The sequence below is a fragment of the Amblyomma maculatum genome, chromosome 1 (genome assembly GCF_055883805.1).
Source record: "Amblyomma maculatum isolate TAMU_Amacu chromosome 1, ASM5588380v1, whole genome shotgun sequence".
In the NCBI taxonomy this organism is placed as follows: Eukaryota; Metazoa; Arthropoda; class Arachnida; order Ixodida; family Ixodidae; genus Amblyomma; species Amblyomma maculatum.
Window position 1 is genome coordinate 19,677,688 of NC_139344.1, and position 13,779 is coordinate 19,691,466.

General features: G+C 41.6%; 1 protein-coding gene across 1 annotated transcript in view; it reads right to left on the minus strand.

Moving 5' to 3' along the window:
• Nucleotides 1-12,693, minus strand: part of Rgl (Ral guanine nucleotide dissociation stimulator-like) — a 102,864-nt gene extending 90,171 nt beyond the window's left edge. The window contains exons 1-2 of the mRNA XM_084587841.1: nucleotides 12,153-12,693; nucleotides 2,970-3,074 (exon numbers count right to left, since the gene is read on the minus strand). Coding sequence (XP_084443967.1) covers nucleotides 2,970-3,074; nucleotides 12,153-12,176 — 129 coding nt within the window. The 5' untranslated portion in view covers nucleotides 12,177-12,693. The remainder of the gene's footprint in view (nucleotides 1-2,969; nucleotides 3,075-12,152) is intronic.
• Between the last annotated feature and the right edge of the window lie 1,086 nt (nucleotides 12,694-13,779).

Sequence of the window (13,779 nt, forward strand, 5' to 3'; positions counted from 1 at the left end):
TAAGCAAACCGTCCCTACTGTTGCTGAAGTGAGTGCGCCGCGTTGCTTGCAAGAGACGTTTATGTGGAGCGTGTGGTGCGTTTATGACTGCGCAGAGGTGTGCAAGTCCCGTGTACATGACGTGTGGTGCAAGCATACAAGACGATCCGTATTTTTTTCAAAATAAACGTTGAAAGTCAGCGCTCGTGTCGTCTTCTCGTCTTGTGCTCCCATCCACGTTTTGCGCTGTTACCTCAAGAACAAATATGATTAGATTTCGTTTATGGTTTGGTTTGTGGAGTGTTAACGTCCAAAAGCAACATCGGGGCTATGAGAGGCGCCCCAGTAAGGGTTCAAGATAACTTCTACTACCTGAAGTTCTTTTAGCATGCACTGACATTACATAGTACGCATGCACCTTGCATTTCAAAGCGCCCATCGAAATTCAGCTGCTACGGACCGGGTTTTAACCTGGGTCCCAAAGCTCAATAGCCCAACCACTCGGCAACCAAAGCAACAATTTGGTTTATGCTATTCGATAAAGCAACTGAATACGAGGAATGCTGCAGTGGAGAGCTGTGGATACTTTTTACCCCCCTGGGATTCTTTAATGTACACCAACGTTGTACAGTACAAAGCAAGTAACCTATTCTTATTTTCCTATTTGTTTTTCTCGCCAGTACATAGAGAATTAACTCCCAAATTAAGTTTGGTTTCAGTAGTGTCTGAACCGGCTTTTCAAGAGTCATCCTGACAGCCTTGAGCACTGGGACCTCCTTCTGTATGATTTACGTAATACCTGATGTTATGAATAAACTTTCTTCTTCACCTTCTTGAAGACAAAAACCTCAAAGCAACCATCACCAGCATTCTGAGTGCACCCCACCAGGGTGGCGCAGTTGTTACTACTACTGTGTCCAAAGATGCAGGATTGAATCCCAGCCTCGGCGACCGCTTTTCAGTAGAGGCGAAAAGCTAGGCGCCCATGTGCTGTGCAACGTCACTGCATGTTAAAGAACCCCAGGAGGTCGAAATTTCCTGAGCCCTCCACTTTGAGTCGCTTTGAGACGTTAAACCCCACAAACCAAACCAAACCCTTTTGGGGACAGCCTGTCAGACTACTGAAATGCACAGCAAATGAAGCATAAGACAGTCCTCTCACAGCTAATTAGTATAGAGATCATTCTATCACTGCACTAGGTTTCTATTCTTTGGCAAGAGAAACCAAATTTAATTTGTTAATTCTACTTAATGATGAGGAAGGCAAAGAATAAAACAATTATGCAGAATTCACACATAAGTAAAGGTATATTTATTTTTTTATGTTTCCATTTTCATTTCAACAGCTGAATGACGGCTATGATGAGAAAGATCAGTCCACACTGCTTTAGTTGCACAAAATCAGTGATGCTATGCAACTGCTTGTTCATTTGGTGTAATTTTCCAGCTCTTGGAGCAGGTTGGCTTAAGCACTGCAGTGAATTAATATGACAAAGCAGTGGTTACATAGGATCCTCACGCTTCACGAATTGAACTGAGCTTTCCCAGCATTCTTTACTGGGAAAACCTAAATTCCACATGGTGATCCGTGTATGCAAAGGTCTATTGTACTTTTCTAAAAAGAAAAAACAACACCACCAAAATTCGACGTCCATATTCCTTTCTTTAAAGCAAGATGTTAGCCAGCTGGCCTATTTTTCAGCCAACTGCTAGGTATCAAAGAAGTTATTCTTTAGTTTACTTGAAGCTCATTTTATTTCAGTAGCACCTTAAACAAAGGGCTTAAAGTCTATTATATAAACCATTAGGAGTAGAGTAACAAAAATTTATTTTCATGTTTTCCTCCTTGAGATGGTGTGTAAAATGTTAGTAAACAGATTATCATGAAGAATTCATCTACGCCCCGTAAATAATCTGACCGATTACTTCTCCAATGTAATTCTTACATCTGTTCCAGATCCAAATGGTTTCGTGACGTCACAAGTACGGTTCATTTGAGTGGGGCATACATAATAGGACTGCAATATAATCGCAGCTTTGTCACTAACTACAATTCTCGCACTGGCCTCCTTAGGAGCCAGAATTGCAGCAAGTGAATAAACATCTATTACATTGCAGTTTCTGCACGCCACTTGTGATCTCAACTCTACTTGTGACGTCATGGCTACCATTTGGCTACTGAAACCAAAATTGCATAGAAGGAATTCAATTACAAATTATTTAATGCACGCAGGTGAGCTCCATCTGGTGATACTACAGTGTCACCTATCAATCCAAAGAAGAAACAAAAATTAAATAAAAACTTTCGTGCTCTTACTTCTTTAATAACACACCTGTCAGTGACATTACAACAATGCTTGCGAAACAAATTTAAGTAAAAAAAAAAGTGCACATCACTGAACCAAGGTCATAGGTAACGCTACTGCAGTGCAGTAATTGTTAATACACAGAGAGGCTAACATGAAGGCAGATAATTTTATCAAGAAATTCCTCAGCTTTTTTACACAAGTATTGTCCAGAGAGCTTCATTGGTGTTCTCTCTATGAGTGCACTGTGACATATAGAACAGTAACTTAAGACTGTCATGCTGGCATCTACCCACTGAATATGATCATTTGAAACGCTCAATAGATAGTCAAAGCCACCATTAAGGTCCATTTTTTAGTGCCCTCTCATCAAAGAATTAAGAGAGCACTGCTTTAAAAGCACAGTTCATCTCATTCCATCATTCCATACAAAAGATTCATTAAACTATATTCACACAAAAGCCCCTATATCTCAAACTAATACAATTAGAAGAAAGCAGTTAAGCACAACCCTTTAAACTGCAAAGGTTACCTAAGCTTTACTTGCCCTGCATAAAGATAGAGATGCAGCGTGAAAAAAAGCTCTTCAAACAAAAGCTCTCGGCCGAAGCCTTGATTACAGCAAGCAAAATAGGCACTGCCTCTACCGGTCGCTGAAACCAGGAAGTGTACCAAAGCACTCACATGTCGACTGAGTGAGCTGCTTGGGTGGTACCGTACTTTCTTGAGGTAAACTGTGTACACCGCTCCATCACTCTTCTCTTCACCCCAAAGACGCCAGGAAGGTTGCTGCACAGGGTGCATAAAAGCAGATGGAGAACATGAATTTTCAGCTTTGAATAGTTACATATGACAACCTGTGCAGAACACTCGCTGCACAGTGCACACGACATTGGCGGAAATTACGCCACACTCAGCACATTTCATGACATTACCAGATGTACAATTCTACACACAATGTGTATCACAATGTTTTTATGAATGGCCGCTAACGACAGCTAATAAAAAATGTCACTGTGGCACAATGAAGGCTAGCTTGTTGTAAACCAACCATAACTTTCCCTTCCTTGCGTTGCAAGCAATTTTATTAAATTTAATTAAAGCAAACAGCAAACCTGCACCATGCTCCAGTGCTATGCCCGATAAAAATATACGACTGGCAGCACAATAGGTAACTATATCAGCCCAATAGACTAAAGCTCTATCCCACAAAATTTGCCATTGAAAAAAAAAAAAAAAAACAGTGAAAGCCACGTCTGAGAACCAACTAGCCCACTAACATTACAGAATTACCATTTTGAATGCATAGGGTTTACAAGCTTTTCTATTTCCTTCACTTGCCCCCATTACATTCTCACCGAAGACATCATTGAAGCAAGATGCAGCTTTTACACCTGTTGTCATGTATTCCCTTCTAGTTCTGGTCTGCGCAACTGCTGACAGCACAAAATTTTCTCAGGCCATTACTCTTTGGCAGAGCGAATTTAAGCAATAGCTGGGGTGGTGCAAAGTGCTGATGCCATTCAGCACGTAACACTAGGTAGGGCTATGGGATGTTCGTCACATTTACGTCACTACGCTCACACTGATGCCATATGCAAGCTCTAGTGAACGCCTTTTCCAGAGAATGTTCGAGTAGTTGGGTGCAGTAATCAGATAAGAGTTGCTTGGGGGAAGTGTGTGTGTGTGCTTGTGTGTGAGGGGGGGGATCAACATAGCACAAACAAATCCTACATCATTTTGCTTTGATACTGGTGGCATCTACATTTAAATATTGGAATCTACAGGATCTTGTGCAGTACATCTGCAGCCAGCGGCTCAGACATTTTTGTCCCCTATTCCATCTACTGCCAATTTGCACACAACATCCCAAGCATGACATTTCCCCTCCTCTCTCTCCCCCCTATCCGTCACTGTAGCTGTCACAATGGATGCTTGCCCTGCCTAACATAGGCAATCCATCACCTGAATGTCGTGCAGTAAGAGGCGCAGTGAAAGGCAGAGCAAAGGGGAGAGGAAGGAAATGAAGACCACTACACGATTTCACTGAACCAACCATATACAATGCTGCTGTAAAATGATAATAAACCTTAGAGCGGAACACAATGCCAGGTCTCCATCCAAAAGACATGAGCTTGCTCAAGCTTCATTTGTAAAAAGTTTTAAACAAATGAAAGGTTTAACCTGTCTCAGGTCAACACATGTTGCACCCTGCAGAACTGAGACAGAAGGATGCGCACTGCAAACTGTACAACTACAAGGCTTTATGGTGGCTGCATCCACAAGCTGCGGCTACCTATCACCACAGATCAGATTGAGAAGGTGCATAACAGTTGACTCCTGGAACAAGCCCGCCTTCGCACAGTGCTTCGCACAAACTCACCATGCTCCCCATGTGTCAAACACTCAGCCCTAAAGTGGCTGAGGCATCTACAATATCAAGGACAACAAGTGATATTTATCTCAACACTTAAGTATGTGGAAGTTCTACATGAAAAGCACCATTTTATAAAAGAAAGAAAAAAAATTGTGCTTCACTGATTGCAAATTTAAAAAGGAATGATTGAGCTAGAATAGGACTTGTATGGCCTACATTTATGAACAAATTAAATTACTTTTGCTAATGCATAAGTGAAAAAAAAAATTATAGGTAAACTATGGCATTAACACCTGAAGCAACACATGGGTTATAAGAGACTTAGTGGAGGATTCCAGGTTAATATGGACTGCTTAAGGTTCTTTTGTGTGCGCTGGCATCACACAGCATACAGGCACCTTCTGCATTTTCGCCTGCATAGAAACACAGCCACCAGAGCCGGCCTTGAACCCATGTCCTCCGGCTCGGCAGTTAGAAACCCTAACCACTTAGAAATGCCAGCCGGCATTTTTTGACGGAGTGTTTGCTTTTTTCAAAAACCTTTATGTATTGTAAAGATTTTGAAAGTCTGAGAAAATGTTTACCTAAGATGTCTGCCTGTTCCTCTGTTTGTGCACCAGGGGTTGTCAGAAAAGGGAATACAGAATAGGAGAGTCTGCTTTTCAGTTTACGAACTTGCTCCCTATTTTTCTTTTTTTTTTTAATTATAAGACTAAACTGTTAGGGATGATGCATAGATTTGCCGTAAATTTTTTTAGCACTGTGACAGACATGACATGCTTTGGCTCTAACCTTTTTGAAACTTATAAAATTCTCATGTGCTAGGTATCATAAAATATTCTCCAGGATTTATATTACTTTTTTTCTTCTTTACACTTAGGTACTCCTAATAATAATAATAATAATAATTGGTTCACAGGAAGGGAAAGGCGCAGTATCTGTCACACTTGCTATGTGGACACCTGAACCGCGCCGTAAGGGAAGGGATGAAGGTGGGAGTGAAAGTGAAGAGAGAGAAAGGGGGGCCGTAGTGGAGGGCTACGGAGTAATTTCGACCACCTGGGGATCTTTAACGTGCGCTGACATCGCACAGCCCAAGGACGCCACTTCGTTTCGCCTCCATCGAAACGCAGCCGCCGTGGTCGGGTTCGAACCCGGGAACTCCGGACAGTAGTCGGGCGTCTTACCACTGCACCACCCCGGCGGGGCTAACCTTGCAATTTTGTCGCACAACTACCGAGGACTCTGGGATAGGTAAGTCAGCTGCAGCAATAATGCAAGCTGCAAGCATTTTACAGACACTAAGATTTCCCAAAAATACTTTTTCAAGGCCAGCTCAAGACTGGAACCGTGGAAAGTTATTTACCCGTAGCTTCCAATGTCGCAGTTAGCTTGGGATGATTGATGGTGATGAAGATGAGCCAATTATAATGTGCACATGATCGCATTCCATATAAAATGTTAAAAACAGACGGAGAACTAAAAGACAAATGTATACAGCTCATTTTTCTTAGGCTTGGAGAGCAGCGCAAGATAAAATATTCTAAAATTCGGCCTGTAGTGCAGTTGATTCACTTATCCAAAAAGAAGAGCAGGTTTTAAAATCAACTAACAGACATGGTTCCAGTGTTTTAAAGGTGCCTCAAAATTCAGTGTTGGTAGTAAATGTGGCTCAAGGTATATTAAAATGAATGATGAATGCAACAGCTTTATATTCAGTTGCAAGGATGATTTGACGAGCTGCAACGCCCCTCTAAGCTACAACAGCAACGAAAGACTTTGCACTACGTTAAAATATGGTTAACATGAAAGCTGTAGATTCCAGTGCATTAAAACGGCCATATTTAACGGCTTCTGGGGATACGGTTAATAATAATAATAATAATAATAATAATAATAATAATAATAATAATAATAATAATAATAATAATAATAATAAAGGGGTTGAAGCCATAAAAATTAGTACTGGCAATGCCAGCCATCCACAACGGAGCTCAACAAGGGGACAGCGCAGGAGCTTAGAAGTCCTGACCACACCAGCCATATCAGTCAGTATATTCAAATATAGCATAACTAAGGGTGGTCACTCCACAAAAGGTTAGCAGGTTAGCCATAGCTGCCAAGAAAAAAGAAAAAAACCAAGGGAGTAGGAGAGAGGTAAACTGCAAGAAAGAAGTAAGGAAAATGAAAGATGGATAGAAGGACAAGAAAGGGCAAACGTGCAGAAAAGGGTTTGAAACTTTTTTTTTACTCTCCAGGGAGCACTCATTGATAGCTGTGGCATGTACTTGACCCATGCAATTGCAGCAGTGGATCTCTGCTTATTGATGTGAATGGAATGTGAATAAGGCACTGTGAAGTAACGGGCATATCAGATATGAAAACACGTAAGTAGCTTCCAGTTCTTGTTTCCTGATAACTAACCTGTAAGAACCTGCACGGCCACAACTGTTAATGCGAGGCAAGACAACGGTCAAATTGCCCTTTGTGCACAAGCAAGAAATTGTGATGTATGTTCCAGCAAATATGTGGTTCCGACAAGTACACTTATATCCTTCGGCACTTTGGTGTTCAGAGTTTATAACTACACTAGAAAAACAACCTATGAGCGCAAACTTGCAAAACATACAGAACAACCTAGATGAAGGAGTTTATTTTTCTGGTATTTTTCTAATTGTTTTTTTTTTTTTTTTTTTTTTAATTCTAGCTGCAGGCTTTTACCACCGACTTTCCTAAGCAAGCTGCCAGAAAAATAGGTTAATGGAGCACGGACACCTAACATTTGCTTGCATGCTTTCTTTTTCAATATAGTGCGTTAAACATTTGTTACATGGACCACCTCATGGTTTAGCCTATGATTACTAAATAATTTACATTTGAATTTATTCTTGATGCTGTTTCAGTTTCATCAACCGAATGACTGACGTCAAGTTAATGTATAGGTGATGAGAGACATAAGGACTGCAATATAACAGCCAATGCATGTTTGTTGGCATTCCAGCCCTTGAAGCAGCCTGGGGCAGTATTTTATAAGCCATTTTTCATTTCGGATTCATTTGGTCCTCTGGCACCGGCTACTGTTGGGTGGGTGACAGATCGCCGTTTTCAAGTACCAGTGGAAGCAACTGCAGCAGCGACTCATCGAAGACTGCAATTCAGCATTGGCTGTTATGATGCAGCCAGTGTTTAGTCATTTGACTGGCTTCTCACTGCCTTCATTTCATGCTGCCATCATGCTTGCGTCCAACAAAATATGGAAAACGGCAGCTTATGAAATGAATAAAGCCCCAGGTTTATGTCTTGTAATGATTGAAGATTAAATATCAGTGATGTAAGGCAATATGTACTGCTTGCTTATAGAAATGCACATTACAATATGGAATACAAAAACTGTTCAATGGCTTAACTTTACTACCAAAGGAGATAGTTACTTCCTAGTGAGATACTAATCTCCAGTAACAATACTTTTACAAAGGGTTCTAGCAAATCACTTATGCAAGCAATAAAATTTACACGATAATTCACGCAAAGCACAGCCTGGGTATAAATTTTACATTATACTTGCAAACAATCAAGCAGCACTTTAAAGAAAAACAAAGGAAATGAAACAAATCAAATATGAAAAAAATGAGACAGTTTTCAGGAAAGAGTTACTGATCATTGTTTGCCGACATGAATAAACCTTTAAACCCTATTAACTAATGCACATGTAAAACTTGCATAATGTAATGCTCACTGACAGCGTAATCTATGTGAAAACAGTACATACTACTGTTTGCACACAGACACCACCCATTAGAGAGCGCACAGATACTATATGTACAAACAGGCAAGTTCCCGTTGATTGCAATCTTTCCCAAAGGCCCCTTTGCTCAGGATGCCGAAACCACAGTTCTGTGGTGCAATGGCTTAAACGCCTAGGAAAGATAACCGCACCAGCCACGAAAAAGTTACCTTAATGACCTCAGCAGCTGCGCTGCACAGAGAGTGTCCCTGACAGTTGATAAAGTACCCTCCGATCTCTGCATGTTGAAGGCCACTGCATATGGTGGTCTGTTTAAGGAAAGTAGTTAAGGACCCATTAATGGGAGCTGCATGCAATTAACAGTCCATCCTTTCTTTTTATTTTCATTAACTACATGTCCCAGATATGAGAGCAAAGATATGGCCATGAACTATAGTAGTAATATTATGTGCATGGATATGAATTAAAATGGCAGATAGTTTTTGTTTCCACCAAAAGCATCATTACGAAGTTTTTAGTATTTTGTGCTGTTGCCAAAAGCTACCTCCGAGCACTCTTCAAAACCATCCAAAACTGCTCCATTACAGCTATCCACAACAAACAACCAGAGCAGATAAATGTGCAACACTGTAAAAAAAGGGCATTTCACATGCCATAATGAGGCAGGGAAAAATTGGGACATAGGAATATCCAGACACATAGGTGCTAATGAATGTTATGCAGTGAGCTCTATCTCCACTGAAATTGTGTATTAAAACTAAATCTAAAGATGGCAAAAAAGAGGCAAGGACACAGACAGAGTATACATAAAAGCAACAGGACCTGTGCCTACTACTCGAACAACTTTGTTTATGTCTGCACCTAACACACAAAACTATAAGGGAAAGAATCTGAGCATGATAGGTCTCATTAGTCATTTACAAGAACTGTCCAAGACAGCATGAAACAAAACATTCTGAATACGGCCATCAAGTACTGCACTGCAGAATGAAAATTGTCGAACGGTGCAGGAAATCGTACAGAAACAAAGGCGTATGCACAGACATAGAACAAGTGCTCTCAAAAGGCGCTCTTGCGGAGTTTTCCTTTCCAATTTTCAGCGTGGAGTAACAATAATGACAGCCCACTTTCTACACCACAGCAGTTTAATGAGCAGCTGCTTCAGAATTTTACACCCTATGTATTGCTGTTTTGATTTCCACCAGCTTGATGCATCAAAAGGGCACTCCAGCTGCTCAGAGCAGGTACGCTTTAACATTATACACAACCTGCATTACCTTTGGAGACACGCATAGCAAACTTTTTTTTCCATTTTTCTTTGTTTTAAACCCTCAATTACCAAGTGAAACCATAGCCTCTCAGGAACTTTACTGCTAATGTTATGGAGGCCTGTATCAGCATGAGTGATGCTGAAGAATGGATTCACCTACTTAAAGAAGTACAGGCAGCAAATTCTGGTTGCGTGTTCTGCTCTTGCAATAACTTGCAAGAGATCAGTAAATATAAATTGTCACGTCCTATTTCGCTATGCCTAGTAAACATTCTGTAACTACATTTCTTCTCTTGAGTAACTTTAATAGCTTAACAGTGGTGACATCAAACTTTAGTTCAGGTCCCATGAGACCTACAAAAACAGCAGCATTATACTTTCTGTAGTAATACGGAAATTTGAGCTAGTTCATACATGATTGCAAATTACCAGCGCTGTGACGAGGAACAACGAGAGAGGAAGGACAAAAACAGGCGCTTTCTGCTTCATTCACTGTGATTCTATTTCTTGGGGTAGGCTGGCATAAGGACCGCAGCGAATTAAAACCATAAAGTAGCGATTATATTTTGGGTTCCCAAATGCACAAATCCAATTATACTGACGTCCAGAAAAAAAGGTAACTTTCTCAGTGGGACGTCAGACTCGATGACCCTCTTACAGACTGTATAAATGAAACCTAGGGGGATGGACAGACCATACTGCCCAATTAGGTTCATTCATACCAGCAAGAGTACAGTGAATCGAAGAGTGAAGACAAAGAAGAGTGTCTTGTAGAAAATTATGTTTCTCATTTTTTAATCTCACAAATTCAAATTTCAGCAAGCCCATGCACCACCCTCAACCATCACTGTCAGTGAACCGGATTTGCTCAAATTTGTAATCTCAGTTTTGCAAAATAGGATCTCGGAAACTGTAATCACCGGCTGGTTGTGGCCAATCCCATTGTGCGTATTCGCCATTTCTATGAGAACAAGTGGAAAGCACTATGGGCTCACCCCACTAATTCCCATTTCACTGTAAACAAGGGCTCTGTTATCTGCTGAAAATACTTAAAGCCATATGGCCTTCACCTTCTGGTGCAATGCTGATCACGAAGGGAGTGCCACTTTGAAAACAAAATGGTACATTCCCAGACAAACTTGACACATTACACAGCATTGACAAGGCTAATGCACATGCCCTAAAGCAACCACAAGGTCGTATGAGTCGTAGCTGTGGCTACGTATGTATACGAAGTGTGCACGCTACTAGTGAACCAACAGAAGTTTTGACTACAGCTGGCCCACACTTTACAACACAGTTCTGACTGTCATGTTACAGTGCATTTCCTAGCTCTTAAAGGGCACATTGACATCCTCTATGTCATTACACAACAAACAATAGGACCAGTTCTTCAGTGAATCTGTTTTAGAGGTCAGAGGTAGTGTATAATATAACTAACAGAGTAACAACCACATATTTATCCGGTATTGTAGTGAGATGTCCAACAGAACATACGTGCTCAAAATTTTATTTGCAGAATGATTGCTTTCTTTTTTTTTTTTAACTCGCACATGCTAAAACTACTATTCAAGACTAAAAGAAAAAAAAAAAACGAGCTAGCTGCCGTGTTGAATATCGTTTTACCGTCTGCATGCCTACACGAACTCGAAAACTGACACCAGAGTTTGGGGGCGTAGACAAGCAAAAAAAAAATTTTTTTTACTTTATTTTAGCACAAGACAACCGGCAACAGACATCCACCAACCAATACTTCTCTTTTACTTTTCCTCGACTAAACGCGCAAGAAATCACAGAAACGACCAAGCGGCATTAATCGAGAAACAAGCCCTCGATCTTGATCGTGCGTAGCACATCGTGTCTGTCATATGCACCCGAAGCCGATAAAGTTCGCCATAGCAATATCGGAAGTGAGCTGCACCGGAACAAGTTCAGGATACTGAGGCTGTGCGTGAGTGAAAGTAATGTGACATTCTATGCATTCGAATTTGGCAAACAACACCTAAAACTCAACGATAAGCGACACAGCACCATCGAAGGAACACATCAACAGGTGGTGGGCGGCGACGCGGTAACCTCCCCTGCGGTTCAGACCCATGAACCTCTCAGCCAACCATCCAACCACTTGCACATGGGATACAGCAAAAATAAACAATGTTTTCCGCAATGAGCACAATTTTCAACAGAACAGAATGATGAATGTCTAAACAGCTTTGCTGGAGTTCATAGCCTTCAGGTAAAATTTTCAGCAAGGCGTGCAACAGCAGTACGTGGTTATGCACTAGGAGACTGCAATTTTTTTTTACATTTAGAATGGCCATGCTCATCAGCCTCTTCGTAAAATAAGATTAAAAAAAAAAAAAAAAAAAGGAAAACCTTCGAAGCCACCAGCCGCATGCCACACGGAAGACCGACAATCTACAACCAAAGTAGCATTTAAGGTTTCGGCACCAGTAAGTGCAACTTGTTGCTTACCTGTCCATCAATGATGGGGTTCATAACTTCTTCAGCCCGCGCAGCACATGTCGAGGCGCAAGGCTGACATTCATAACAGGGGCACCTTATACATTTTCCCCGCAGGTAGCACCGTCGACACCATGTCACCACCGACGCGACGCGACCCGCACGGCAACGAAAGCAAAGAACGCGTCACACACACTCTGTTTAGGCTTCGAGACCGACCAGTTAATGGGGACCTCACGCAGCGTTGTTCATTGCAGACGATGTTATGCAGCCGCACACAACCCTGGTCGCAGACCTACGACATACTAGAGAAACTAAAGGAACCGTTCTTTCAACGCCCAAAACCCCTAAGCATTTCATCGCTAACTTTTCAGCCTCGCTTCAGGGAAAACTCCGCGTGACCGACTTTGATTACGATGTAGACTAACGGCAGCGGGCCAATGCGAGGACGAAAAGACGGCAACTGTGCGTGATGCTGTGCGTGCCAAGGAGCACAGTTCGGCGAGTTCGCTCGACCGGCAGCGTCGGTATGAAAATCGGAGAGATCTTTCTCACGCGCTTGCTTCCGCTCTTACGTGCCGCCATCTCGCGGATGCGCAAGATGATCTCCTCAGGACGCACGCCTTGCTGCGCTCGCTATCTGTTATTTTGGAGGCGGGAAAAGAATTCGAGGCCTCGAAGAGCAAGATCGCACCTAGTTAATATCGCTTGTTTAAAATGTAGACGCGGTTTCTTAAAAGTACTACAGACGTTTGAAACAAACCTAGCAGTTCCATCACAGCACATGTGTAATGTAGTGCTGCACACTTTAGCAAAATAGTTTAAACCAGCTGTAAATAGTGCAAGCGAGCAATTGATTCAGCTATGTTAACCTCACCCCAACATTTACTTTGCCCTGACACCAAAGTGAATGTACAAACCACTGAACCAAAGCTTCAACCCTCAAATGTCCTAGCTCACTTGAAAACATCACCGAATTTGAACAATATAGCATTAACTGGTTGACACAAATAATCATACAGCACCAGGAAAATTGCGATTCACCTCAAATGCAATACAGTTGCTATCGTGCTTCATTCATTCATTTGGTGCAGCAAACTAAAACTGGGGTCACCACTGAGAGGTTCAAATGCATGCACTCTTAGTAGTATGTTCCAGTGAAAATGTTCCTTCAGCTCAGTGGCAACTAGTACACTGACAAATTTAGAACAAGCATGCAAAGAAACAGTACAATGACACAGACAGCATAAAATATAGACAATTTATTTACAAAAACTTTGCACAGTACTAGATATAAATATATTTGATTGGTACGATACAATGCTAAGTGCCACCTATTACAAAAATGAGTTGTGTGTGGCAAAAAAAAAAACAGCTCAACTTAATACAAGCATAGTAAAAAGCCCCCCCCCCCAACCCCCCTTTATCAAACGCAGGTTCCTGGATTGCTCCACAAGCCACACTGCATTTCAGAGGTCACCTGTTGTCCAGACTTATGAAATCTCACCCAAAGCATACTTCCAAACGAAGCACTCGGACGAACACATTAGTTACGCTTCAGTACATTGCCATGAGCAGTGCAACACCAGAGAGGCTGAACTGAGTACAGAGGATGAGTAGGTCTTGCCTAAAAGTAATA